The sequence below is a fragment of the Pelobates fuscus genome, chromosome 11 (genome assembly GCF_036172605.1).
Source record: "Pelobates fuscus isolate aPelFus1 chromosome 11, aPelFus1.pri, whole genome shotgun sequence".
NCBI lineage: Eukaryota > Metazoa > Chordata > Amphibia > Anura > Pelobatidae > Pelobates > Pelobates fuscus.
In genome coordinates this window covers 100,593,579-100,619,930 of record NC_086327.1, presented here as the reverse complement: position 1 = coordinate 100,619,930, position 26,352 = coordinate 100,593,579, and the positions used below count along the sequence as shown (strand labels likewise).

At 43.6% G+C, this 26,352-nt stretch overlaps 1 protein-coding gene across 2 annotated transcripts in view; it reads left to right on the top strand.

The window, feature by feature from the left end:
* Positions 1 to 25,351, top strand: part of LOC134577949 (membrane-spanning 4-domains subfamily A member 4A-like) — a 64,447-nt gene extending 39,096 nt beyond the window's left edge. For both annotated transcript variants that reach the window (XM_063436897.1, XM_063436896.1), the window contains 2 exons: positions 8,492 to 8,611; positions 23,482 to 25,351. In XM_063436897.1, coding sequence (XP_063292967.1) covers positions 8,492 to 8,611; positions 23,482 to 23,568 — 207 coding nt within the window. In that variant the 3' untranslated portion in view covers positions 23,569 to 25,351. The remainder of the gene's footprint in view (positions 1 to 8,491; positions 8,612 to 23,481) is intronic.
* The last annotated feature ends 1,001 nt before the right edge of the window (positions 25,352 to 26,352 follow it).

The window sequence follows — 26,352 nt, the reverse complement described above, 5'->3', positions numbered from 1 at the left end:
GCCGCAGGCCAAATGGCACATGCTGACCCAGTCTTTGTATATGTCCCATTCACGACAACCGATCTCTTAAATTGGAAGACCCACAATTCCTCGTATACTGAGAAACCACAAGCTATGACTGATCTGTTCACCTCAATAGTACAGACACATAACCCGACATGGGCTGATTGCCAGCAGTTATTAATGACTTTATTCAACAATGAGGAAAGGACAAGAATTAATCAAGCGGCCATTAAAGCACTAGAGGATAAAGCCCGTACTTTAAACCAAGCCAATCCATCAGCATGGGCCGCAACACATTATCCCAACACCGATCCCGATTGGAATGTAAATGGTGCTGATATGGTTCAACTCAGAGCCTATAGAGACGCTATAATTGCTGGCATGAAAGCCGGAGGAAAGAAAGCCATTAACATGTCGAAGACAGTTGAGGTGATTCAGAAAAGCGATGAAGCGCCCAGTGTCTTTTATGACCGATTATTGGAGGCATACCGCTTGTATACCCCCTTTAATCCGGAAGACGCAGATAATTCCCGAATGGTGAACTCCGCCTTTGTCAGCCAAGCTTACGGAGATATTAAGCGCAAGCTACAAAAGTTAGAAGGGTTTGCAGGTATGTCAATCACCCAACTAATGGAGGTAGCGAATAAGGTTTATATGAATAGGGAAACAGAAAGTAAGAAAGAGGAAGAGCGCAAGATGCGTAAAAAGGCTGATATGCTAGCGGTAGCGATCGCAGGCGTAGATAGACGGGGCCCAGATAGAGGCGATAGTAGATGGAATAGGGAGCCTTTGAGTAGGAATCAATGCGCGTATTGCAAGGAAGAAGGGCATTGGAGGAACGAATGTCCGCAAAGAGAGCAGTACGAGAGAGACCTACCCAGGGCAGGCTACGGAAACTTTAGAGGCAGAGCGAGAGGTAGAGGAGGCCCCGGAGGGAGTAATGGTAATAGAGGGAATAATGGGAACAGAGGAAGTGTTAGGGAAGACAGGTATATTCCAGCAGCGCAAAGGTCCCGCGATAGAGAAGGTAGGGACTTTGTAGGATTGGCTGACACGGTCATGGAGGACTATTGATACCGACCGGGCTCCATCCCCCTTGGTCGAGCGGAGCCTATGGTCGATGTATCAATAGGGGGAAAAAGGAGTGCGTTCATGATCGACACTGGTGCTGAACATTCAGTGGTGACTAATCTAGTTGCTCCTCCATCTGGAAGGACTATTACTGTGATAGGAGCGACTGGAAGAAGTGCTGAAAAACCGGTTCTTAAAAGTCGACTCTGTACATTGGGAGGCCACGTAGTAAAACATCAATTCCTTTATATGCCTGAATGTCCAGTCCAATTGCTGGGACGTGATATGCTATCTAAGTTACAAGCGCAGATTACGTTCCTACCAAATGGAACAACATCTTTAAAGTTTAATGGACCTTCAGGTATCATGACATTATCCGTACCAAAGGAAGAAGAGTGGCGACTTTATACAGCGTTGACTAGCCAAAACCCTAGGAGTGATGAGACATTATTTAACATACCAGGAGTTTGGGCAGAGAACAACCCACCAGGACTGGCCCGCAATATTCCACCTATAAAAATTGAACTAAAACTTGGGGTTTATCCAGTGAGCCTAAGACAATACCACATCCCGCAGAAGGCTAAGAAGAACATCCAATCCTATCTGGATAAGTTCATACGGTATGGTATCCTAAAATTCTGTACTTCCCCCTGGAACACCCCATTGCTGCCTGTTCAAAAGCCCGGTACAGATGAGTATCGACCTGTGCAGGACTTGAGAGCAGTCAATGATGCGGTTGTTAGTATACATCCAGTTGTACCCAATCCATATAACCTGCTTGCTTTAATTCCGGGCGGGGCTACCTACTTTACAGTCTTGGACCTCAAAGATGCCTTCTTTTGCCTCCGAATTGCCGCAGAAAGTCAATGTATTTTCGCTTTCCAATGGGAGAATGCTGTAACGGGCTCAAAACGCCAAATGACTTGGACAAGACTGCCCCAAGGGTTTAAAAATTCACCTACCCTATTTGGTTCAGCCCTAAGTCAAGATCTACTGGATTTCGAGTCCATCCCAGGAGAGTGTGTATTGTTACAGTATGTAGATGACTTGTTGATAGCAGCAGTTACAAAAGAAATCTGTCAGCAAGCAACGCACGATCTACTACACATTCTCTGGAAGGCAGGATACAAGGTGTCTAGAAAGAAGGCTCAGTTGTGTTTGCCAACTGTCAAATATCTGGGATTCCATATCTCTGAAGGTCAAAGAATTATGGGGCCAGAGAGAAAAGAAGCTGTGTGCCAAATACCAATACCCAAGAATAGAAGACAAGTGCGAGAATTCTTGGGGGCAGCAGGCTTCTGTAGGATATGGATTCCCAGCTACGCGATACTGGCAAAACCTCTGTACGCAGCTATCAAAGGTACAGAGCACGACCCCTTCTTATGGACCCAAGAACAGCAAACGGCATTTGAAGATGTGAAGAAGGCTTTGATGAGTGCCCCAGCATTAGGTCTACCTGATCACACACGACCATTCTACTTATATGTACACGAGCAAAGAAGAATGGCTGTGGGAGTATTGACACAGTACTTGGGATCATGGCAAAGACCTGTTGCCTACATGTCTAAGCAATTGGATGCAGTGGCCAGCGGACTTCCACCTTGTCTAAGAGCCGTAGCTGCAGCCGCCCTGCTAGTAGCTGAAGCCGATAAACTCACTCTGGGTCAAGAACTTTATGTACGAGTCCCACATGCAGTACAGACGTTGTTGGATTACAAAGGAAATCATTGGTTTAGTAACAGCCGTATGACCAAGTATCAAGCAATGTTGTGTGAAAACCCCAGAGTGCATTTAGAGACTGTAAACTCCTTAAATCCAGCTACCCTTTTGTCACAACCTACTGAAAGTCAACATGATTGTTTGGAAGTAATGGATGAAGTATTCTCAAGTAGACCAGATCTTCGTGATTTTCCCATCCAGAACCCCGATGTTCAATATTATACCGACGGCAGTAGTTATGTGAAAGAAGGGATCCGCTATGCAGGATATGCAGTAACAACAATAGACAAGGTGATAGAAGCTCGGCCACTGGCGAAAGGAACATCAGCACAAAAGGCAGAATTGATAGCACTGACACGAGCGTTACAATTGGCTGAAGGTTTAAGAGTGAACATCTACACGGACTCCAAATATGCGTTTTTAACCACTCATGCCCACGGAGCTTTGTATAAAGAAAGAGGACTACTGAATTCAGAAGGCAAAGAAATCAAATACGCAGCTGAAATCCTACAACTATTGGAAGCAGTGTGGGAGCCGAAAGAAGTCGGTATCATACATTGTCGAGCGCATCTGAGAGGAGATGGTGATGTAACCAAGGGAAATCGGATGGCAGATAGTGCAGCCAAGCGTGCTGCTGAATCAGGAAGACAGGAGTATGTGGGGCATATAGCTGCTCTTATACCAACTCCACTGTCCCAATGGACTCCAGTTTATACAGCTCAAGAAGAGGAGTGGTTAAAGACTGAACCAGGAAAGTATTTGGAGAACAAGTGGTATCAGCTAGAAGATGGAAGAATAGTCATACCAGCATCACTAGCGGTAGAAATTGTCCAAAATTATCATAACGGGACACATTCTGGGAGAGACAGCACAGAAGAATCTCTCAGAAAACATTTCTACATACCAAGATTGTCCAACTTGACTCAGGCCATTGTACAAAGATGTGTAACGTGTGCTAAAAATAATGCAAGACAAGGACCAGTAAAGCCACCAGGAGTCCAGTTTATGGGGGGACTCCCCATGTCCGATTTACAAATTGACTTTACAGTGATGCCTAAATCGGGTGGACATCGTTACCTGCTGGTAATTGTGTGCACCTATTCAGGCTGGGTAGAAGCATGTCCTACTCGTACAGAGAAAGCAGGAGAAGTTGTGAGATTCCTGCTACGAGAAATAATACCCCGATATGGACTACCTTGTTCTATAGGATCGGACAATGGTCCAGCTTTTGTTCATCAGTGCCTACAACAACTGACCCATATGCTTGGTATAAAGTGGAGGCTTCATACTGCATGTAGACCCCAGAGCTCTGGCAAGGTAGAGAGAATGAATAGAACTATTAAGAACCAGTTGGCTAAAATGTGTCAGGAAACCCAACTTAAGTGGAACGTTCTCTTACCCATAGCTCTATTGCGAATCCGCAGTACCCCTACCAGAAGGATGGGCCTCTCTCCTTTTGAAATCATGTATGGGCGACCACCTCCCGTACTTGGTAACTTAAGGGGGGATTTGAGTCAGTTGGGAGAAGGAATTACCCGGCAGCAGGTTGTAGAGTTGGGTAAGACTATGGAGGAGGTACAGAAATGGGTACAAGATAGATTACCTGTGAATATTTATCCCCCTGTTCATAGTCATCATCCAGGAGATCAAGTGTGGATTAAAGAGTGGAATAATGTACCGTTAGGGCCCAAGTGGAGAGGTCCTTATGTTGTTCTTTTGTCTACCCCTACAGCAATAAAAGTAGCCGAAGTGACTCCGTGGATACATCACTCCAGGGTTAAACCAGCAGCAGTCGATTCTTGGCAAGTTACAGCAGATCCAGAGAATCCCTGCAAGATCCGGTTAAAACGCACTACTCAGTCGGAGTAACGAGGAACTATTGTGGATTACAAATTTTATTATTTTTGGGATTTGGTGCGTGAGTGAGAAGGCCATAATAAAGCCTGTCCGCCCACCGACGTATAGTTTATAAGCCAGGAAAAGTCTCGAAGGGACTCCTGTGAAGACGAGCAGAACTCCATTCCCTGCAGCCCTTACATCCTGGAAGCTGAGGTGCCTTCGCACGGACGAAGACTGAGGATGACGGCGAAAGATGTGTTTTTGATAGTGTTTATTTATGTGTGTTTTTGTATTCAGGAAGGTAGAAGTACCGACACTCCTAGCTGTGAGGTATGCATTAAGACTACGAGAACAGGTAACCATATTTCCCAAACCCTAATTTGGCATTCACAATACAAGTGTAAAGGAGATGTATCGAGATGTAGATACCTAAATATAGACTATAGTGTGTGCCATTTAGGAGTAGGAGAACCTAAGTGCTTCAGTCCGGAGTATCAACCTCGTACAATTTGGTTGACTCTCAGGAATGGAGATCCTCAGGGGACCCTAATTAATAAAACGGTGTTAGAATCCATACATTCTTCGGGTGTTCTGCTATTTGATGCGTGTAAAGCGATATCGAGTGGTAGAAAGCCGTGGAATGTATGTGGGGATCTTAGATGGGAGAGGACGTATGGGTCTAATGATAAATATATTTGTCCCAGTAGTAAAAATAAATATGTGAGTCCTAGATGCCCAAATAAAGACTATAACTTTTGCCCATATTGGTCTTGTGTGGGGTGGGCGACTTGGGGACAGACAGTAGACAAAGACATGATAGTGACTAAGTTTCCGACTAGCCCATATTGTAAGTCTATGGAATGTAATCCCATCCATATACTTATAAATAACCCCGATAAGTTCTTAGACAAATATGGCAATTTATTTGGGTTTCAAATATACGGGACGGGTTTAGATCCTGGGACAGTATTGTTTATAGGGATAGAGACTGATACGGTATCCTCCCAAACTCATCAAGTATACCATTCCTTTTATGAAGAGATGAGTATAGATAATAAGATCCCCCATAATGCTAAAAACCTGTTCATTGACTTAGCTGAAAGTATTGCCGGTAGTCTTAATGTTACCAACTGCTATGTGTGTGGAGGTACTAACATGGGAGACCAATGGCCTTGGGAAGCAAAGGAGGTAATGTCCGGTTCTGAGGCAGTTGACCAACTAATATCTACACAAGCCGATTATCATATGAGTGTTAGAGGTAAATCTGAGTGGAGATTAAAGACCTCCATCATAGGTTATGTTTGCATAGCAAGGAAAGGAATAATGTATAACACTTCTGTAGGAGAATTAACTTGTCTAGGGCAAAAAGCTTATGATGATGATACAAAGAATACAACTTGGTGGTCGGCTTCAAATGTCTCAGAACCATCTAACCCGTTTGCTAGATACGCCAATTTAAAGGATGTGTGGTTTGATTTATCCATCACATCTACCTGGAGAGCCCCAGCAAATTTGTACTGGATCTGTGGTAAGAAAGCCTATTCGGAGTTGCCACAGGACTGGGAAGGGGCATGTGTGTTGGGTATGCTCAAACCATCCTTCTTCTTGTTACCGATTGAAACAGGTGAGACTTTAGGTGTTAAAGTGTATGATGTGAATCATAGGAAGAAAAGGGGACCCATAGAGATAGGCGCCTGGGAAGATGATGAATGGCCTCCCCAGCGTATCATAGATTATTATGGGCCAGCCACGTGGGCTGAGGATGGTACCTTTGGTTACAGAACCCCTATTTATATGCTCAACCGAATTATAAGATTACAGGCGGTGGTTGAGATTATCACCAACGAGACATCACAAGCGCTCAATCTTCTAGCGAAGCATAACACCAGGATGAGGACAGCAGTCTACCAAAATAGATTAGCCTTGGATTACCTTTTGGCAGTAGAGGGAGGTGTATGTGGGAAGTTTAACCTGAGCAATTGCTGTCTTCAAATAGATGACGAAGGGCAAGCAATAGCTGAGCTTACTAGCCATATGGTTAAACTAGCGCATGTGCCTACTCAGGTATGGAAAGGGTATAATCCAAGTAGTTGGTTTGGTAGCTGGTATGAGTGGTTTGGAGGGCTTAAGGCAGTGGTAGGTGGAGTCCTACTGATTTTAATGTTGTGTCTACTCCTTCCGTGTCTTATACCCTTAGTAGTTAGGTCTGTGCAAAGCCTGATAGAAAATATAGCAGAGAGGAAGGCTGCTGCACAGATAATGGCGGTTTATAAGTATAAGGCTCTAGATCAGGGAGAACCAATGCAGGAAGATGAGTGTTAAAAGATTCACATCATAAGATAAGTCTGGTCTGGTTCAAGGTAACTTGCGGTGTATGTAAACCAAGGTTAAGTGATGCCTCAAGTAATTGTGAAATATCAAGAGGCATCAAAGGGGGGAATGTGGTGGAATCTCGGTAAAAATAAATTTAGTAGGCCGAGATTACCACGTGGCATGTGTACGTGCATATGCTGACGTATCGATCAGTTGGTTGCACGAGGCAAGATACGATCAGTAGTGTACGGAGCATGTGCAAGAATACAGGATGTAGTATTCCCCCTCCTCCATTGTGCTGGACAAGCCATGCGGTCAAACAGGAAGTTAATTTTCATTTGTGTTGATTGGTTAAGAGAATGTGCGGGTGGAGCTTAATATGGGAGGAGTTATGTGCCTATATAAGGAGCCTGCACTATTGTCCGGGGCTCAGAACTTGCTGTATTTTGGTGACGCTAGTCCCTCTGAGTCCCGATCGGTGATCCAATAAAGAATCTCTTCCTTCCTGAAGAAACCTGTGTCCATCTCTCTGTGCTTGGCTTCCGTCAGTTTCTCCGGTATCACTGGTGAGTATAATCACTGCCTTTTCAGAAAAAAGTCAGTGTTTAGATTGCCCCTATGGACACCTCCAAGTGGCCACTCCTCAGAGGGCCACTGGAGGTGCTTCCTGACTCAGTGCTGCACAGTAGGCAGCACTGCTGTTCAACGTCTCCACGCTCTGCATGGGGATGCTTAATTTTTCTCAAAGAGATGCATTGATTTAATGCATCTCTATGAGAAGGTGCTGATTGGCCAATGGTGTTTGGCCCCACCTCATTGCTGATTTTGGCTGGAAATAAGGTGAATTTTTTATTGCTTTTAACGGGGCTGGGGGTGGGGGAGGAGGGGGAAGCCACATAAATGGTTGGTTTAGCACTGTAGGGTCAGGAATACATGTTTGTGTTCCTGACCTTATGTAACAGTCACCTGGGGACTTATGTAACAGTTTAGCAGGAGTTGAAGCCCATTTGCAAGAGATAGCACAGGGAGGAGGCAAAAACCAGAAGAGCAGTACATATTAAAGGGAAATCTAAAGGCAGGGTCAAACGAGAAGCAGAAGTCAGGGCTGGCAGCGGATTAACGTAGTCGGTAAAGCAGGCAGAGGTCAGAGTCCAGGAAATCAGTCAGTAGCGAAGCAAAGATCCGGCAGGATCTCATAGAGATGAATGAATCAATGCATCTGTATGGGGAACGTAAAGCCACTAAATGCAGGAAACATCTCTAGTGGCTGTCTGAGGGGCTGCCGCTAAAGGTGTTCTTAGGAAGCAATGTAAACACAGCCTTTTTCTGAAAAGGCAGCGTTTACAGAGCTCAGCCTACAAGCACATGCTATAGACACCAGAACAACTACATTGAGTGTCCCTTTAATGTTGTTTAGTATCAGTATAGGGTATCAAATGAAAGCCCTATCCATCCTTTACAAACAAGATCAAGTAGGTACAGGTACGCTTAAAGAAAAAGTGTTAAATTAAGGTGGAACAAATAAAAAGTATTTTTCTCATTGCAGATTGTTGTTGAGGGAATGCTGGCATTGCTTTTCATAATGACAGTAACGCAGCTTTGTATCACAATATCCACATCTGTTTTTGGATGTAAAACTGTGTGCCGGACATCATATAATGAAACGGTAAGTTAAATGTATAAAGATATGCTGAAACAAATTATTCAGGAGATGGAAAACAAAACTCCTTTTCTCTTCTTTTAAGTCTTACAACTATGCGTACTTCCAATGAGCATATGTAGTTTATGGAACCAGTAACTAACAACCATGATGAGTCCATTAATATACATTTACTTACTAGAATGCGATTTTACACAAATAAGTTGAGGGGAGCCATGTTCACTATCGGTGACAATTACTAGTTACTCAGTAAATTCTACTGCAGTGTAACTAGGGTGACTAACTAGGGTGCCCACGTGTCCCGGATCGTCCGGGACAGTCCCGCATTTTGAGAGTCTGTCCCGGGCACCCTCATTCCGGGACAATGTAGTGGGAAGCCGGTCCAGCTCAGTTGCTTTGGGCCCTTTGAGTGAGATCTTTGAGTGAGATCAATGATCTCACTCACCGGCCTGAGAGACCCTTCGTCCGTGACAGAGGAAGAAGGGAGCTGGGAGAAAGCTCCTCCCGCGAGAATGCTGATCGGACACACCGACTGCTGAAAACACACACACAGATTTATTTATAAAATATTTAACCAGGATGGATACATTGAGATTTCTCTCATTTTCAAGTATTTCCTGGGTCCACAAAACATTGCATTATTAGAATAGGATACAATATTACAAAAATACAATATACAAACTATATATATATATATATATATATATATATATATATACACACACACACACACACACATACATACACAATACACAAGATCCAGGCACTCACTTATCCACTAAACAGCAACTTTAATGTTGACATATTTTATTAGTTTTTTAAAAACATCTAATCTAGGCAAAATAATGGGGGTTTAGTTACATTATATGATCATACATTGCAAAAGCCTGCCACGACTTTAACCCCTTAAGGACCAAACTTCTGGAATAAAATGGAATCATGACGTGTCACACACGTCATGTGTCCTTAAGGGGTTAATGTACCCCATCTTTGGCAGGTCCTACTCTAACAGTCTAATGTCTGCTCTTATGAGATTAACCCACTTACTTGGGGGAAAAATTCCATCTGGGTCTCTCTGCAGTATAAGGCTAAATAGGGCCCTGGGATGAGGCACCTGTGACAGGGAGGGGTGCAAAACCAAGGAGTTGGCTCCCAAGGAGTTAGACTCCCAAATATATCTATATAAAAACCAGGGGGCTGCACTCACCTGAACATGCATAAACAGGGTGCTGCTGGGGGCCAATTCATACAATACACAAGATCAAGCGCACTCAGCCGCCAGCAGCACCCCATTTATGCATGTTCAGGTGAGTGTAGCCCCCTGGATTCATATATATATACAAAGCAAAAAATGAGAGCACTCCATGGATTTGTTAAATCAAATAACTGTATTCAAATAGCACGCAAAAAAATTCGACGTTTCGACCGTCTAGCGGTCTTTATCAAGATGCTGTGATATTCAAAAACCTCAAATATATACATAAACACTTGTTAAACTTACCCAATCACCAAGTGCTCCCTGTGTGTCCAATCTGCCATGTGAATGAAGCCGCAAATCGCGGGCCGTTGTGTCAATTGCCGTAAAGTAACGTGTGGTGAAATCACCATGTGTTGCCTAGAGACGGCGAAGCTGTTTTAAAAAACCAAATGTGGGCTGGTCAAAAAAATCTCACTTCGGGGGCGGGGCCTGACCGCCGACGGGATCAGACGTGCCTGTCTGAGCTCCCGCTTCAGGGCCTGTAAATCGGAGCCAAAATCGAAGCCAAAAGCAACCATAATCCCTTACTGGTACCCACGGCGACCTCCAGCTGCTGGGGCACAAGGAGATACCCCTCTCAACCCTGACTAGCACCCAAAGTAACTCGACGGGCCCGAAGTGCACTGGAGCTTGAGCCGGGAAGGGACGGCCGCTCTCCCGGTTCTCCGGCCGGCGTCTCGCTCACCGCCCCCCCCCCTTTTGGACCGGAGGGGTTATCCCGGTCTCCGTGGGCTGCTACTGCTGTGCTAATCTGGGCCCGACAACCACCCTGCCGCAGAAAAGCTCACCAGGCAGTGCCCCTCAAAATGGCCGCCGCATGTCAGCCATGTGCGCAACGCGCCAGCACAAACAAGCAGAACGCGGGAGATACTACCCAACACCAACCGACCATAATGACAGCCTGCCCCAGGAATCTGCCGGCTGACAATAAAGTGCAGACTCCGGAAAAACCCATCATTAACCAGCAGAGAACTAAGGGGACAATCCATTTAACACAGACTCACTGCTGCACTGCTCAGATTGCATCTCACCTGAAAGAGGTACCGGGCATAAAAGCCATCGGCACGGAGAAGCCATCACTATAGCCAGACCCAGCATACCCGGACATCTTATTACCCCCTATCAGAGGAGCCCTGTACCTCATTTGTGAAGGCACATTATTTCATCCTCCGGGAGCAGAACTTCTCCTTTGCCCGTGGCAATGACAAGCCACTGCACCCTGCGGACACTTAAAAGCTCCAGCTGGATCCCAAGCCGAGACATCAGATGAACGGGGACAGGCAACCAAGCGCAACCAGAGGGCCTATCCCACTTAGACCTCAGATACATATCTGCACACACAGACCCACTGACGCACCACAACACAGAACAGACACACACCAAGCACACACAGGCACTCATGCGATAACACATCGCTGCGCCTGAACTGATCGCACCTCACTGTATGACACCCAGGTGCTGCTTATAATTCAACACCCTGCCGACTGAGGCTGCGATTTCACGTACGACACAGGCTGATACCCATGGCCCCTTAAATCCCGGGACCAAACATTAGCCAACCTATATTTACACAGAGAGGCATTATAGCCCAAAATATACAAGTTCCTCCCGACAAGCATCACAGACACCTAGCGTAACGCAAGTAACACAAGTGGGGCGAAATGTAAACTCACGGTTTTACCTATTGTATGCTATGGCTATTTAGACCTGCTGTCACTGTATGAAATGCATGTCCCTCTCTTAAGCATAGTAAAACATAGTTAAGCATAATTATATTAATGTCGAGATACTAAAGCGATGACACTCAACATTAATTTCAATCATAAGCTACTGTACCTAAGCGATGAAGTGATCCACTATGAGTAACCTTTATGAAAAATGTGCAAGTTATATCGATGTCCTGAAAGTGATTATATGCTTTGTAAACTCTCTGGCTTATTACCTGCTTTTGGGTGGAACAAGCATGTATGTAACACTAAGCACAATAAATAAAAATAAAGAATTAAAAAACAAAAAAAAACAAATGTGAGCAGAGATTTAAAATCAATACGGAGGATCAATAAAATTGTATATAGCATATGTGTTATTCTAAATGCCTTAGCAACTGTCTAACTGATCGTTTAAACAACCAAGTGAGCCGAAAATGACTTGAGAAGATTGCTCATATCAGGACTCGGTTAGAGAATCTGGTATGTTGGCAACTGTGGATCTGTGTAGCCTACTAAAGCTAACTCAAATGCTGCCTAGCTCCTTACTAAATTGGGGACCATAGCTGGGAAAGCCATGTGTGTTGCCAAATCTCAAACCTAAACCATAAAAAAGCATCAATTACAAAAAACCGGGCTGGCTTAGCATGATAGAAGTTATCAGCATGTAACAGTGGGTAAGTGTATGTGATGTTGACCATGTATCTACCGGGATCTATAATGGTGTAAAGTGGTCAGCATGTGTGTGATGAGATAAATAAATGTCACAGGGAATGCTAGACTGTGACCTATTGCTGAAATCAATCTACGATGTATATGTGAAACGATGTAACAAAGGGTTTATGTGAAACTATGTGACGAAGAGTGTGTATTTACTCCCGAGGTTAAAAAATGAAGAATAAAAGTACTGTGCCACTGAAATATAAACTGATAGTGTGGCGTGCCCCCAAGAATTATATGAATATACTGTCAGGAAAAAGAATGAAGAAATTGTTACAGTGATGCTTCTAACTGTGTGCCAGTTCAGCCTCCAAGCTAGAAATGCTAGGAAAAAAGAAAGAAGTTAAGGCAAGAGGAGGAAAGACCCTACTACCCTTGTGTCACTGGGTGTTTATCGAAAAAACAGTGATGCATAGAAGTATATAATATCCCCAATCACCAATTCAAAGTCCACACCCCATTCTTGGATCTATATATTATCACTCCCAGCGACAGGAAATCAGAGATAATTCACAGTCTCCTCTTTATTATGGGATGGCCATACAATCCTGAGCCAAAGTCTCGCGTGTCCTTCAAAGTCATTTAATGCTCAGCGAGATCAACGGATATCCAAAAAACAACTAAAAGAGTTGTATTCGTTTAATCCTTTCGGTTGGACCGTGTCCAGATGTGTGATCCAAAAGGTTTCCCTTTGTAAAAGTAGCTTTGATCTGTCACCTCCTCTTGTGAGCGGTGGGATGTGATCTATCATTGTGAACTTGAGCGTGGGTAAATGGTGTTGAAATTCTAGGAAGTGTTTTGCCACAGGTTTATCGGTCTTCCCATCCCGGTACGCCGTCATGATTCCTGATTTGTGGCCGCGAATACGATCTCTTACTGTGAGATCTGTTTTTCCCACATAATATTTCCCACACGGACATGAAATAAGGTATATCACATGGTCACTCATGCAGGTTAGCCGATGTTTGATCTGGATTATTTTGCCTGTGTGTGGATGTGCAAAGGAAGAACCTGTCAGCATGTGTCCACAGGTGACACAACCTGAACACTTAAAACAGCCTTTCTTGGTATGCAATGTTCGTGTACTATATTGGCTCGGTGTGTCTGTTCTTACTAAAATGTCCTTCAGGTTTCTGTTGCGTGAATACGCAACCCTTGGTTTCTGTAGAAAAATCGGGTTAAGTGTCTTATCTCTGGATAAGATGTCCCATCTGACTTTGATCCTTTGGGAAAATCTCTGGCTCTCCGTGTGGTATAATAAAGGGATCGTAATTCTGGGCAGATTTTGAAGTTGTTTAGTAGATATGCCCCTGAATATGTTTTCTGCTTTTATTTGACATTCTTGCAGCATTTTTTATGTGTATCCTCGTTCCACAAAGGATCTAGTCATGTCCTCTAATTGAGTCTTACATGTACTTTCATCTGAGTTATTTCTGTACACTCTTAAGTATTGAGATATAGGTAAAGACTCCTTTAGGGTTTTGGGATGAGCGCTGTTAGTGTGTAGCAGCGTATTGCGGTCTGAGGGGTTTCTAAATAATCGATATCCAATGTTTCGATCCTTCCAAAATATCTCCACATCCAAGAATTGGATCTTATCCGTGCTGTACGTCAAAGTAAGTTTAATGGTAGAGTTTAAATTGTTCAGTTCCTCAATCATCTTTTCCAATTCTGTTACCGTGCCTTGCCATAACATAAAGATGTCGTCCACAAACCTGTGATACTGTATCAAATGTTCCTTATATGTGGACAGAATATGTCTGCTCTCATATGCATACATAAAACTATTAGCATATGTTGGAGCTATGGCCGATCCTATCGCAGTTCCTGTCTCTTGAATGTAAAAATTCTTTTCGAAACAAAAATAATTGTTTGTCAATGTAAGTTGTAATCCTTCTAACAAAAAATCAATGGGGGGACCTTCATAGACATCTGATTGTAATAGCAGTGTTCGCATCGCATCCACCCCCATATTATGAGGAATCACCGTGTACAAATTTTTTACATCTGCCGTGGCAAAGATGTACTGTGTGTCGTTTAATTCACAGCTGGTGACTTTATTAAGGAAATCTTGGGTATCCCTTAGGCATGTGGGTAATCTGGAAACTGTGGACTTGCAATAAAAATCCACGTATTTAGCTATGGGTTCCAATAAACCTCCTCGAGCAGAAACAATTGGTCTCCCAGGTGGTTTCTTTGCGTCCTTGTGTATCTTCGGGAGTGTGTAGAGGGTCGGAATTTTAGGATGTGTATTAAGTAAATATTCCACTGTGCTGTGATCTAGCCAATTTGCTGCTGTTCCCAATGTTATCCACTCCTGTATTTTGGTGCTGATCTTACTCGTGGGGTCAAAAGTTAGCTTTCTATATGTCTGGGTATCAGATAATTGGGTTCAAATTTCTTCCCTGTAATCCGTATAGTCCTGTAGGACTATCGCTCCCCCTTTATCTGCTGCTCGAATCACAAGTTGATCATCCCTGCTCAAATCTCTGAGAGCAGTTCTTTCTGCCTGGGTTAAATTATCCGGTTTCTTCTGTTGTTGTGCAAGAATGGTGTCCATGTCAGTTTTCAAAATAGTAGAGAAGGTTTTAATGGCATGGTGTGTGTATTTAGGTTCCCAAACGCTTTTGAGTTTAAATGGTGAGGGTGGTCTTAATGTCATGGTATCCCGAGTAGCTTGCATGTTCAAAATTCTGTTCATTTTGAATAATTCAACCTCGGTTTTGAATGCATCTGGTTTGGCCGTCGGGACAAATGTAAGTCCTTTAGATAAAACTTGATTGTGGGCATTGGTCAGCGTCTTGGAAGATAGATTGAAGACTGGATTCATGTCCTTTTGGTTGGTGGTTTGGATCTGGTATTTAGAGATCTTGTTCATTTGTCCTCTTCTGATAGATCTGCGTCTTTTGAACCTCTCCTTGTACGTTGGTATTTGCCAGGGGGATCTTTATGTGTCGTTCTGCCCCTAAAAAAGTTGATGATTGTGTTTGTTGTGTTTCTCTGATAAATCCTCCTTGACTTGAGTTGGCTCTGGTGTCAGTTTCCGAATTGGAGTCTGCTGAGCTCGTGTCAATGGATAAGAATTGAGGCTTGCGTGTTCGTTGTCTGTTGCGTTGGAATGGTAGTCTACGTCTTTCTCCACTAATCCAATGGTATACCTGATGGTGGGTATAGTCGAAGTTCACTTTTTCCACTTTTTGTTTTTTGAATCTTATAAGGTCATTTCTATACCGCATGATTTCGTCCTGTAATTTCACCATATATTGAGTGGATGTAGTTGCATTTAACGTTGTGACATGAGACATTTCAAACTTGTTAATAGATTCCTTGGTAAAAACTAATTCGTTTTTTACCTCCTCTACCACCATAATCATCCAGTCAAGCGAGCATTTATTGGCTATGCCAATGCATTTTTTACAAAACTCTGGATTTTGTCTCCCAATGGTGGGAGAGTTTCTTACCCTGAAACCTCTTGGAATCCGTTTTGCTTGATAATAATCTGAGATAAAGATTCCATGCAGATCTAGGTCTACTTCTCGTCTTTTTAACTTCATAAGATCATTGTACAGATCCTTAATGGAATCCGTGTGGGTAAGATCCGCGGTGGTGTTAGGCCAAAGTATGCTTTCAGCTTCTTGCGCTGTGATTTGAATGGTCTCAGCTGTATCACCTAGGGCTCCAGCCCTCAACAAAAAATCCTCCATATTAATGCTTGATAACCAGGTCACACTCCAAAAGTGTAAGTTTAACAAAAAATATTTTTCAGCTGGACGTGCTGGAGGTGGCACAACACACTCAATATCTAGAAACTATGCAATTTCTGGCACTCTTCCCAAATAATGATAAATACCAGGTGCTTCTCTGTGCAAAAAATTATAAACAAAGCAAAAAATGAGAGCACTCCATGGATTTGTTAAATCAAATAACTGTATTCAAATAGCACGCAAAAAAATCGACGTTTCGACTGTCTAGCGGTCTTTATTAAGATGCTGTGATATACAAAAACCTCAAATATATACATAAACACTTGTTAAACTTACCCAATCACCAAGTGCTCCCTGTGTGTCCAATCTGCCATGTGAATGAAGCCGCAAATCGCGGGCCGTTGTGTCAATTGCCGTAAAGTAACGTGTGGTGAAATCACCATGTGTTGCCTAGAGACGGCGAAGCTGTTTTAAAAAACCAAATGTGTGCAGAGATTTAAAATCAATACGGAGGATCAATAAAATTGTATATAGCATATGTGTTATTCTAAATGCCTTAGCAACTGTCTAACTGATCGTTTAAACAACCAAGTGAGCCGAAAATGACTTGAGAAGATTGCTCATATCAGGACTCGGTTAGAGAATCTGGTATGTTGGCAACTGTGGATCTGTGGATACATATATTCAACCATGACAGGTGCATTCTGTATTGAGGTATATTGCCATAGATCTCTTAAAACATTTTAGATTAAATTTCTCTATATGAGGATTTTGAAGATTTGGCAGGGCCTGATCTTTATTTGCGGTCTGAAAATGAGTGTCATTTGTTATCTTAGCAACCAGGGTGGTAGCACATCCAACAAAATAATTATTAAAGGCATTTGCTACATCTAGGGGGTGTTGCAGTGTTTGGTTGTCCATTTTGACAGTAGAGCGTTGGGAGTGGATTGTGCGGGTTTGTATGCTATTTATGATTTTCCAGAAGTTTCTTGGGTCTGAAATATTGGACCTTTGAAATTTTTTTTGTTATGTGCGTGCATGCATCACACACACACACACACACACACACACAAGTCTGTTATTTATGGTAAGTAAAATTATTCATATTTTTTAAACGTTCCTGCTCATTAAGAAAAAAAAAAGAAAAAAAACTGTTCTTTAATGCAACTTGTTTTGTTTTCTTTTTCTATTTCTTAAGAGATGTCTAAGTAGCCAGTTAATGTTTGCAGAAATACTGAAAAATGCACTGGCAGATATGCTTTTGCCAGTCTCAAGCATAAATTTGATGAAATGCACTTGTGAAAGTAAGTGTCCCTGAATGTGAGTTAGGAAATGTGCTCACCCTTAGACTAACGCAGCGGTGGTAAGTGAAAGAAAATGACCTTCGCTGCCCTTCAACATTTCAGTGATTTAGCCAACTCATGGTGCCTTGAACATGCGCATGTATGCTCTGGAATCTAAACTAAAACATTTTAAAATAATTATAGAACAACTAATAGCTATGTTTTAGTTAGCTACTAGGCTGTACTAAAATTGTGGAATCGAAAGTTCCTCTTTAAATACTGTGCGCAAAAAGTGATTAATTGCAAAATGTATGTATTATTATAAATATCTGAATTGGAGACTTATTTAACTATTTTAGCTTGTATTTTGCAATTCAGTTTCAAAATTACTTTTCAATTAACCCCCTAATTTTCTACCCTTGCATTTCTAAATTTAACACTAAATTTAAAATGTATTTACAGCAGGGGAGGGCTGGCAGCCTTAAGCCTGGGGGGCAAAACCAGTCAAGTGGCCCATTGCGCCACCAAATCAGTTCACCATCCATGCCCACCTTTTCCTGGTTTTATAACGGATATTGATGTTATGCTAATCAGTAGCTCTTTGCCATACCCGCTCCTTCACGGCTCTGACTTTCAATGTTGTCAGAGCACAGGCTGAGAATCTCTGAGCCTGTGCTTTGACTCACTAACTGAGCGCCGGAACCACGAGGGAGAGGATATGATCTGACTGCACCTACTGCTGGTGCGCACCAGTGGACCACCAGCGAATCGTTTAAATTAAATATGCTGGTGTACCCAACTTGTGAGCTGTGTTGGCCGCCGGGCGCCTCTATTGTCATGGCACCCTGCGTGACCACACAGCTTGCCTACCCCAACGGCTGGCCCTGCTGACACACACTGATGTTACTACTTAGACATCCCTCAATATTAATACAGAGATGAGAGTAAACACCAATAAACTGTGGAAACAGAGCTGATCCCCCAAATTTATAAAGGTTTGCTTAGAGGATTTATTCAAGATTAAATCATGCCTCCTCCTCTCTCCCCCATGCGCTGCTCTGTAGGCTGGGAGGAAGTGAAGAGTAATCACAGTCTCCCAGCACAACGCCACCTGTGGCTGCATGGGGAACAGCTGTTTAATGTAATGCTTGCAGGACGGCCAGCTGCCGCAGAACCTCTTTGTTTCCGTCTCTGCAAAGGGCTCTAGGCACTGCTTGTTGTGAGTGTGAGCCACTGTAAATTAGGGGCGGAGGGCACTTGCACTGCGGTCAAGACGGGTCTGGGCAGGAGGAGAGTGCAGTGCAATCAGTGCACTCCCCTCCTGTGGGTCACCAGTAGACTGGTGCGCCTGCCCAGGATCAGAGCCGGTGCAAGGATTTTTGCCGCCCTAGACAAAATATAAATTTGCCCCCCCCATATGATCTGCCATATGAACTAACGCCAGTGCTGCACACAGTGTGTGTTTACATTAAAAAGCCTACAGGGACCAGCTATAGACACCAGAACCACTTCATTAAGCTATAGTGTCCCTTTAATGTGATGTAAATTATAGATTAGTGTCACTAATAATATACTAGATTGCCTACTTACAATTAGATGAGGATGATGATGGGCTGGAGTTTGGCTCCACTGGTCTGGTGTAGAACAGGACCTCTGGAGGCTGTTTGCAACTGTGGTCACAAAATTCAACGTTCTGGGAGAATTTGAAGCAGCTCCATTTTTTGGGGCCTCTTACACAGCTCAAGGTCTGGGCCCCAGTGCCTGACGGTGAGTATGCCCATAAGGCCCACTCATAAGTCCACTTATATGTTCCACCCACCCATGAGCTCGCTCACAGGGAGTGGAGTGTGTAGGGGATGTGTTATGTGTTATCTAATATGTGTGCTTATGGTATGTAGTGTATAGGGATACCAGTTTGTGCAGGTGATGCAGTGTGTTTGTGTGTAGTGGAAGCAGTGTGTATTTGTGTATGAGGGATGTATTATGTGTTTCTGGTTGTGTGTGAGGGATGCATTGTGTGAATCTGTGTTTGTATGCATAAGGGATGCAAGGTGTGTGTCTGTATGTGTGTGCATTGAGTGTAAGAGATGCATTGTGTTTCTGTGTGTATGTAAGAAAAACAGTGTGTGTGTTTGCATGTGTGTGTAAGGGTTTGCATTGTATGTTTCTGTGTATGTGTGCAAATGATGCATTGTCTTTGTGTGTAAGGGTTGCATTGTGTGTGTGTGTGTAATGGATGCATTGTGTGTTTCTCTGTGTGTAAGGGAAGCATGTTCTGTTTCTGTGTATGTATAGGGATGCATTGTGTGTTTCTGTGTATGTATAGGGGTGCATTGTGTGTTTCTGTGTATGTATAGGAATGCATTGTGTGTGTGTGCGCGTAGTGTTAAAGAGCTCCCTGTCTTGCCCCCTGTCCTATAGAGCTGTCCCTTCTGTCCCTTAGAGCTCTCCTCTCCCCCATCCTCCCCTAGCGGTCTCTTCTCACCCTTACCCACCCTCCCTGTGCTCTTCTCATCCCCCCTCCACCCTCCCTGTGTTCTTCTCACTCATCCCTCTGTGTGTTCTCACCCCCCCTGTGTTCTTCTTACTCCCCCCCCTTGTTCTGCTTACCCCCTTCTTCTTATTACTCCCCCCTTCTGCTTACCCCCCTTCTTCTTATTACTCCCCCCTTCTGCTTACCCCCCTTCTTCTTCTTACCCCTTCCTTCTTCTTCTTACCCCTTCCTTCTTCTTCTTCCCCCTTCCTTCTTCTTACTCCCCCCTCTTCTAATTACTCCCCACTCTTTTTCTTATCTCCCCTCCTTCTTACTTCCCCCTTCTTCTTAGTCCCCCCTCTTATTATCCCCCCTCCCCTCTTCTTACTCCCCCCCTCCCCTCTTCTTACTCTCCCCCCTCCCCTCTTTTTACTCTCTCCCCCCCTCCCCTCTTTTTACTCTCTCCCCCCCTCCCCTCTTTTTACTCTCCCCCCCTCCCGTCTTTTTACTCTCTCCCCCCCCCTCTTTTTACTCTCTCCCCCCTCCCCTCTTTTTACTCTCTCCCCCCTCCCCTCTTTTTACTCTCTCCCCCCTCCCCTCTTTTTACTCTCTCCCCCCCTCTTTTTACTCTCTCCCCCCCTTTTTACTCTCTCCCCCCCTTTTTACTCTCTCCCCCCCTCTTTTTACTTTCTCCCCCCCCCCTTTTTACTTTCTCCCCCTCCCCTCTTTTTACTCTATCCCCCCTCCCCTCTTTTTACTCTCCCCCCTCCCCTCTTTTTACTCTCCCCCCCTCTTTTTACTCTCTCCCCCCCTCTTTTTACTCTCTCCCCCCCTCTTTTTACTCTCTCCCCCCCTCCCCTCTTTTTACTCTCTCTCCCCCCCCTCCCCCTCCCCTCCCCTCTTTTTACTCTCTCCCACCCCCCTCCCCTCTTTTTACTCTCTCCCACCCCCTCCCCTCTTCTTACTCCCCCCCTCCCCTCTTTTTACTCCCCCCCTCCCCTCTTTTTACTCTCTCCCCCCCTCTTTTTACTCTCTCCCCCCCCTCGTTTTACTCTCTCCCCCCTCCCCTCTTTTTACTCTCCCCCCCTCCCCTCTTTTTACTCTCTCTCCCCCCTCCCCTCTTTTTACTCTCTCTCCCCCCCTCCCCCTCCCCTCTTTTTACTCTCTCCCACCCCCCTCCCCTCTTTTTACTCTCTCCCACCCCCCTCCCCTCTTTTTACTCTCTCCCACCCCCCCTCTTTTTACTCTCTCCCACCCCCCTCCCCTCTTTTTACTCTCTCCCACCCCCCCTCCCCTCTTTTTACTCTCTCCCACCCCCCACCTCTCTTTTTACTCTCTCCCACCCCCCCCCCTCCCCTTCTTCTTTCCCCCTCCCCCCCCCTCCCCTTCTTCTTTCCCCCTCCCCCCCCCCTCCCCTTCTTCTTTCCCCCTCCCCTGTAGGTGGCCGAGCTGCACTCCGGTCCGCGGTACCAGCCGGAGTGATAGGAAGGTGCTCAGTGTGCACCTTCCTGTCAGTCCGGCCGGGTACAGGAAACAGAAACTCCTGTTCCGCGCGGAACAGGAGTTTCTGTTTCCTGTACCCGGCCGGACTGACAGGAAGTGCACACTCAGTGTGCACCTTCCCATCACTCCGGCCGGGACCGCGGACCGGAGTTCAGCTCGGCCACCTACAGGGGAGGGGAGGTGAGAAGCAGCTGCAGCCGTCTGAGCGCTCTTTACAGAGCGCTCGGCGGCTGCAGCATTTAAAGGGCCGGCCCGCCGCGGCCGGTCCTAAAAGAATTTCGGGCGGCCTGGGGGGCAATTGCCTCCCTGCCCCCCGGCCCAGCCCGCCCCTGATTTACATGGTGGGGAAAGATTGGAGTTATTCTAAAATATTCATGCATTTCCAATGAAAAATTAAAAATAAATCATTAAAGGAACACTTCAAGCACAATAATAATTATGGTGACATAAGTGAATTGGTGCACTCCTGTAGTAAGTAGTCAGACTGTTTAAAACTTATTTGACAAGTTTCCTGGCTCCCATCAAGCACCTGACACCACTTCTCCTGCTGCTGGAAGCTTCTGCCTGTGACCTAAGCTCAACCATGCAAGGCCACACTGATTGGCTGACAGCACTGAGCTGATGCATTCAGCTAATGAGGGGCCACACTGATTGGCTGACAGCACTGAGCTGATGCATTCAGCTAATGAGGGGCCACACTGATTGGCTGACAGTATCAAGCGGATGAATTCAACACTCAGCTAACGAGCATGGCTGTGCAGAACAGAGCTTAGCTCAAAGGAGCTAAGAGCACCTGGGAGGCTGTGATAGGCACCCATTAAGGCCTGGGTAAGTTGTCAAACTGCTCCTATACTGATTGACTACATACTCTGGTAGGGCACCATAACCAGTTTAAATGTGTATTTGTAGTATTTTTCAAACAGAATTAAAGAAGATAGCATCAACATTTTTTTCTAATTACATTTGTGGTCTTGATTAAGGTTGTAATGTAATTCTCTTGGTCCCTGAAACATTCGTTTAGTAGTCTGTCTTTAACAGGTTTTGTGCCATTACAGATAGATAGATTTGTTCACTTATCAGTAAGTTAAAAATCAAATCGCAAAACACAGGCTAAAATATCCAAGCCATGGCAATAGCTCAGATAATTATGCCTTTATTTTTAGATTTATTTTAAATACACTTTGAATGCCTAATAATTCACACAGTGTTTTAGTGTTTTTTTTTTTTTTTAGTGTTTTTTAGCCCTTCCGTCAAGGTACAGGTGGGGTACGTCTCAAACCCAATCTAGATCAGTGATATATTAACCTGGGGCAATGGTCAGTCTGCTCTGTATGACTAATGGGAGGGAGGACACAACAATTCCCCCTCCCCCATCTATTGATTGGTTAGTCCTTGCGACGTAGCCTTGAAGACATCGGTAGGGGAATTCTTTATCCTCTACCCAGTCTAAGAAAGCTGGAGGTGGTTGAGATATGATGCGAACTGCACAAACAAGCAGCTTCAATCAGACCAGATAGATGATTAAGAAATCCATTGACTACCGTCTGCAAGGCCACTCTGCAGTACTGTAAAGGGTGGGTAAGATGCGTAGAAAATATGAGAAAAAGAAACACAAAGGGGGTAAGAAACAGAAAAGCAGATTAGGAATAAGGGGGTGAGGTACACAAAAGGGTCATAAGAGGGGCAAAGAGGGGAAAGGAGACACAAAAGAGTAAGGGGGGTAAGAGATCCAAATGGGTAGGAGGGTAAAGAGATACACATGGGTGGAGAGATGTGTACTGAGTCACACAAAAACTTACAGTTTGGAGGTGGTACCAAAACACAGAGTGTCAGCTGAAATTGACATTGGTAAAGCTGAATTTTAAAATTTCACATTATCAATGCAGCCAACGAAGAGGCGGTCTCTGGGTGTGCCAGGGAGAGGCCTGGATATTTGTAAAAATCAATCCCCTATGGTTTGACAGTGAAGCACCAAATTATTGCCTACATATCCATTGCATTGAGATGCAGTGATTAGGCTGTTTAGAAAGTCCCGTTAAATGTGAATTATTTCAGTAGATTCAAAATGTTAATACATTTACATAAATCATTCTTGCAGAATGTTGAAAATGTTAGTTGATTTTATATAATTATTAATTGCTTTAGAATATTCAAAATGTTAATGGTTTTAAATAATAAATTATATACTATGTTGCACTAACACAGAATTTCATTTATATTTTATTTTAGACCGTAATAATTTATCAAGCCTCCTCGGTGATAAACGCTGGAAATAACATGACTGCTGATCCTACTACCTTAACCACAGATGAATAATGTATTGATATCAAAGAATATCTTCTAGGGAAGATATGATGTTACTTTTTTATAACTACTTTTCAGATGCCTAAGTAGTTTTGTAAAATTTTAAACATAAATACAATTTTCTATATCTTTTTTTTTTTGCAGACTAGCAGCTCCTCTGCTGCCAGTCTGCAGTTTCCACTTCGGCTTAGACCATTTTCCATTTTTGAGCTAATCAAAGCAAACTAATGCTTCTCATTATTAAAGCACTATCAAAGTTGGTATATTACTGCTCTACAGCTGTGCAACTCATATAGCCCCGTGTGCAAACACCTTCTGCAAACTAAATTCCTTCCTGAGATGCTAGGCCTCATTTTGATTCTTCATAACAGCAACTTTTTCATTAACATCAAACAAAATATCACCAGTTTCCTTCTTTTGACATAGATGTTTTCAGTGCTTGTTATATAACTGGAATATATACATTTCACTACTACCATGCTGCAAAGGGTTAAAGGAACACTATAGTGTTAAGAGTAGAAAACTGTATTTCTAACACTAGTGTCCTTCTGCTTCCGCACCCCTACCCCACTGGCAAAGAAGGGTTAAAAACACTTTTTTCCCCCACTTACCTGATTATCTGATCAGGCTCTTCCTCTGCCCATGTCATGCTGTGCATTAGGTTTTCCCATAGGAAATCAAAGCTTTTTAATGGGGTTTTTCAAGAGGCTGGACGTCATCATACAAGGCGTGACATCCAGCGTTGTTTCATGGAGTTCAACTGCAGGAAGCGTCTCTAATGACTGTCTGGAAGACAGCCACTAGAGGCAGTCTTAACCATGCAATGTAAACATTGCAGTTTCTCTAAATATGCAGGGTTTTTACATTGCAGTGTTAAGAGGACAGTGACAATGAATCCAGGCCACTTCCATAAGATGAAGTGGTCTGGGTACCTATAGTGTCCCTTTAATACACAGTAATTGTGGTAGGGCAAACTACAAACAAGATTAAACAAGTTAACCCTATCAGGCTCTGCATTTTAAAGTTTAGTCTTTAATAACTGTCCCTTCCAGATGGGGGAACAAAAAGAGAACTACATTAGGGTCATATCACAATCACAGAATTCTCCTCCTCCAGGGCCCTAAACTAGACTAAAGAATGCAACCTAGAGTGTGTAATACAGAGAGCAGGCACAATGCATGGATTGGATTTCACCTAATTTATCTCTTTAAAGGAAATCGGGTAATAGTAGCAGAAAGCTCAAGAATTGAATGTACCAGGGAAAAGATTGAGTAATTGACTACGTGCAGGGATTGGCAAGCACTTAGCAGATGTGGGGGGGGGAAAAGACAGATGTGTAGACAGCCAGATACACATACACGTAGCAGTAATACTCACAATGCGTCTCCCTGGCAACCCTCTGGCGCAGGCTCTCTGACTCCCTGCAGCTCATGTTGCTCTCGGTTGCTCAGTATTTACCGGGATTCTAAAAGCCAGTCTTGGAACACATTGTCTGAAGAGGGGGCATGGCTAAGCAAGAGTCTGTTGCAGCTTCTGACTTCTGCAGCTCTGCAGACTCTGGAAGCACATCACTGGACCAACAGGGAGCATACTGTTGCTAAACCGTTTACCCCTTTACTGGGGAGCCAGGCCACGGTAATTTGGGCATCATTTCCATTACAGCAGGATGTAATGATGATCGGTGATGCTTGGAGTAATCCTTTAAGTGAGCTACACACTTTTTGATACTTTCTTGATTCTACCTGTTTTTTTATGACTTTGGAATATTAATTAAGCTTACGTGTAATATTGTGATACAGACTGTTGTTTATACTTTGTATTTCAAATGGTCACTTTCAATATAGTTCTATTTTATAATAAAGAACATTTTACATTTACAAATCTTAATTGATTAAATTAATATGTGATGGAATGTGATTTTTATATGCTCTTTGATTTTTAACATGTTAGTGAATAAGCCTCTAGACTAACAAGTTCTGTTCAATGTATTGGTTGTTTATAAGTTTGGACTTTATACCTTTTTTTCCTCCCTCCTACCCACATCACCCCCTTACTGCCGATCTGCCTAGTAACAGCAGTAAAAGTCCAAACTAATCACCCTCCTCTTTTAATACCTTCTCTATACATTAAGACCATGTGTAACTATCTGGTTAGATAAAGAATACAAGCACGCCCTGTTAAAACCAAAAACTATATATTTGGGATATGCAATCAAAAAAATTTGAGAAGTCACTTTGAACAACTTGTGTCTGTTCATCGTGGCCTCCCCAGCGCTGGAAAGAGATTGCAGGACAAATCAGAGATTGCTAAATTACATAGAAGTCTATGGCAAAGAACTGGTCAATTATTTAAATAGATCTTCATTTTGTTCATACATAGAGCTGTTTATCTAGCCTGTTAAAGATCATCACTTTTACTGCACTTCTGTTTACTATAGTTATATACAGTATCTCACAAGAGTGAGTACACCCCTCACATTTTTGTAAATATTTTATTATATCTTTTTATGTGACAACACTGAAGAAATGAAACGGTCATGTTTTTTCTTTAACAAATGCCAAACAGTTATTTTGAGGCAGTTTCAGCACGGCAAGCTGATGTGGCAGCAAAGTAGAGATAAACTGACAGTCCTTAAAAATAGAGGTTTAGGTGATGTGTCCAGAGTTAGTCCATAAGCAAGGTCCTTTATCCAGTCCGAGGTCGTTCAATAGGAGATCAAGTAGTATTGAAGGAAATTCCAAAAGCAGAGTCAAGGCCAGTCCGAATTAGTTAACCAGGTAATCAAAAATATAAAGA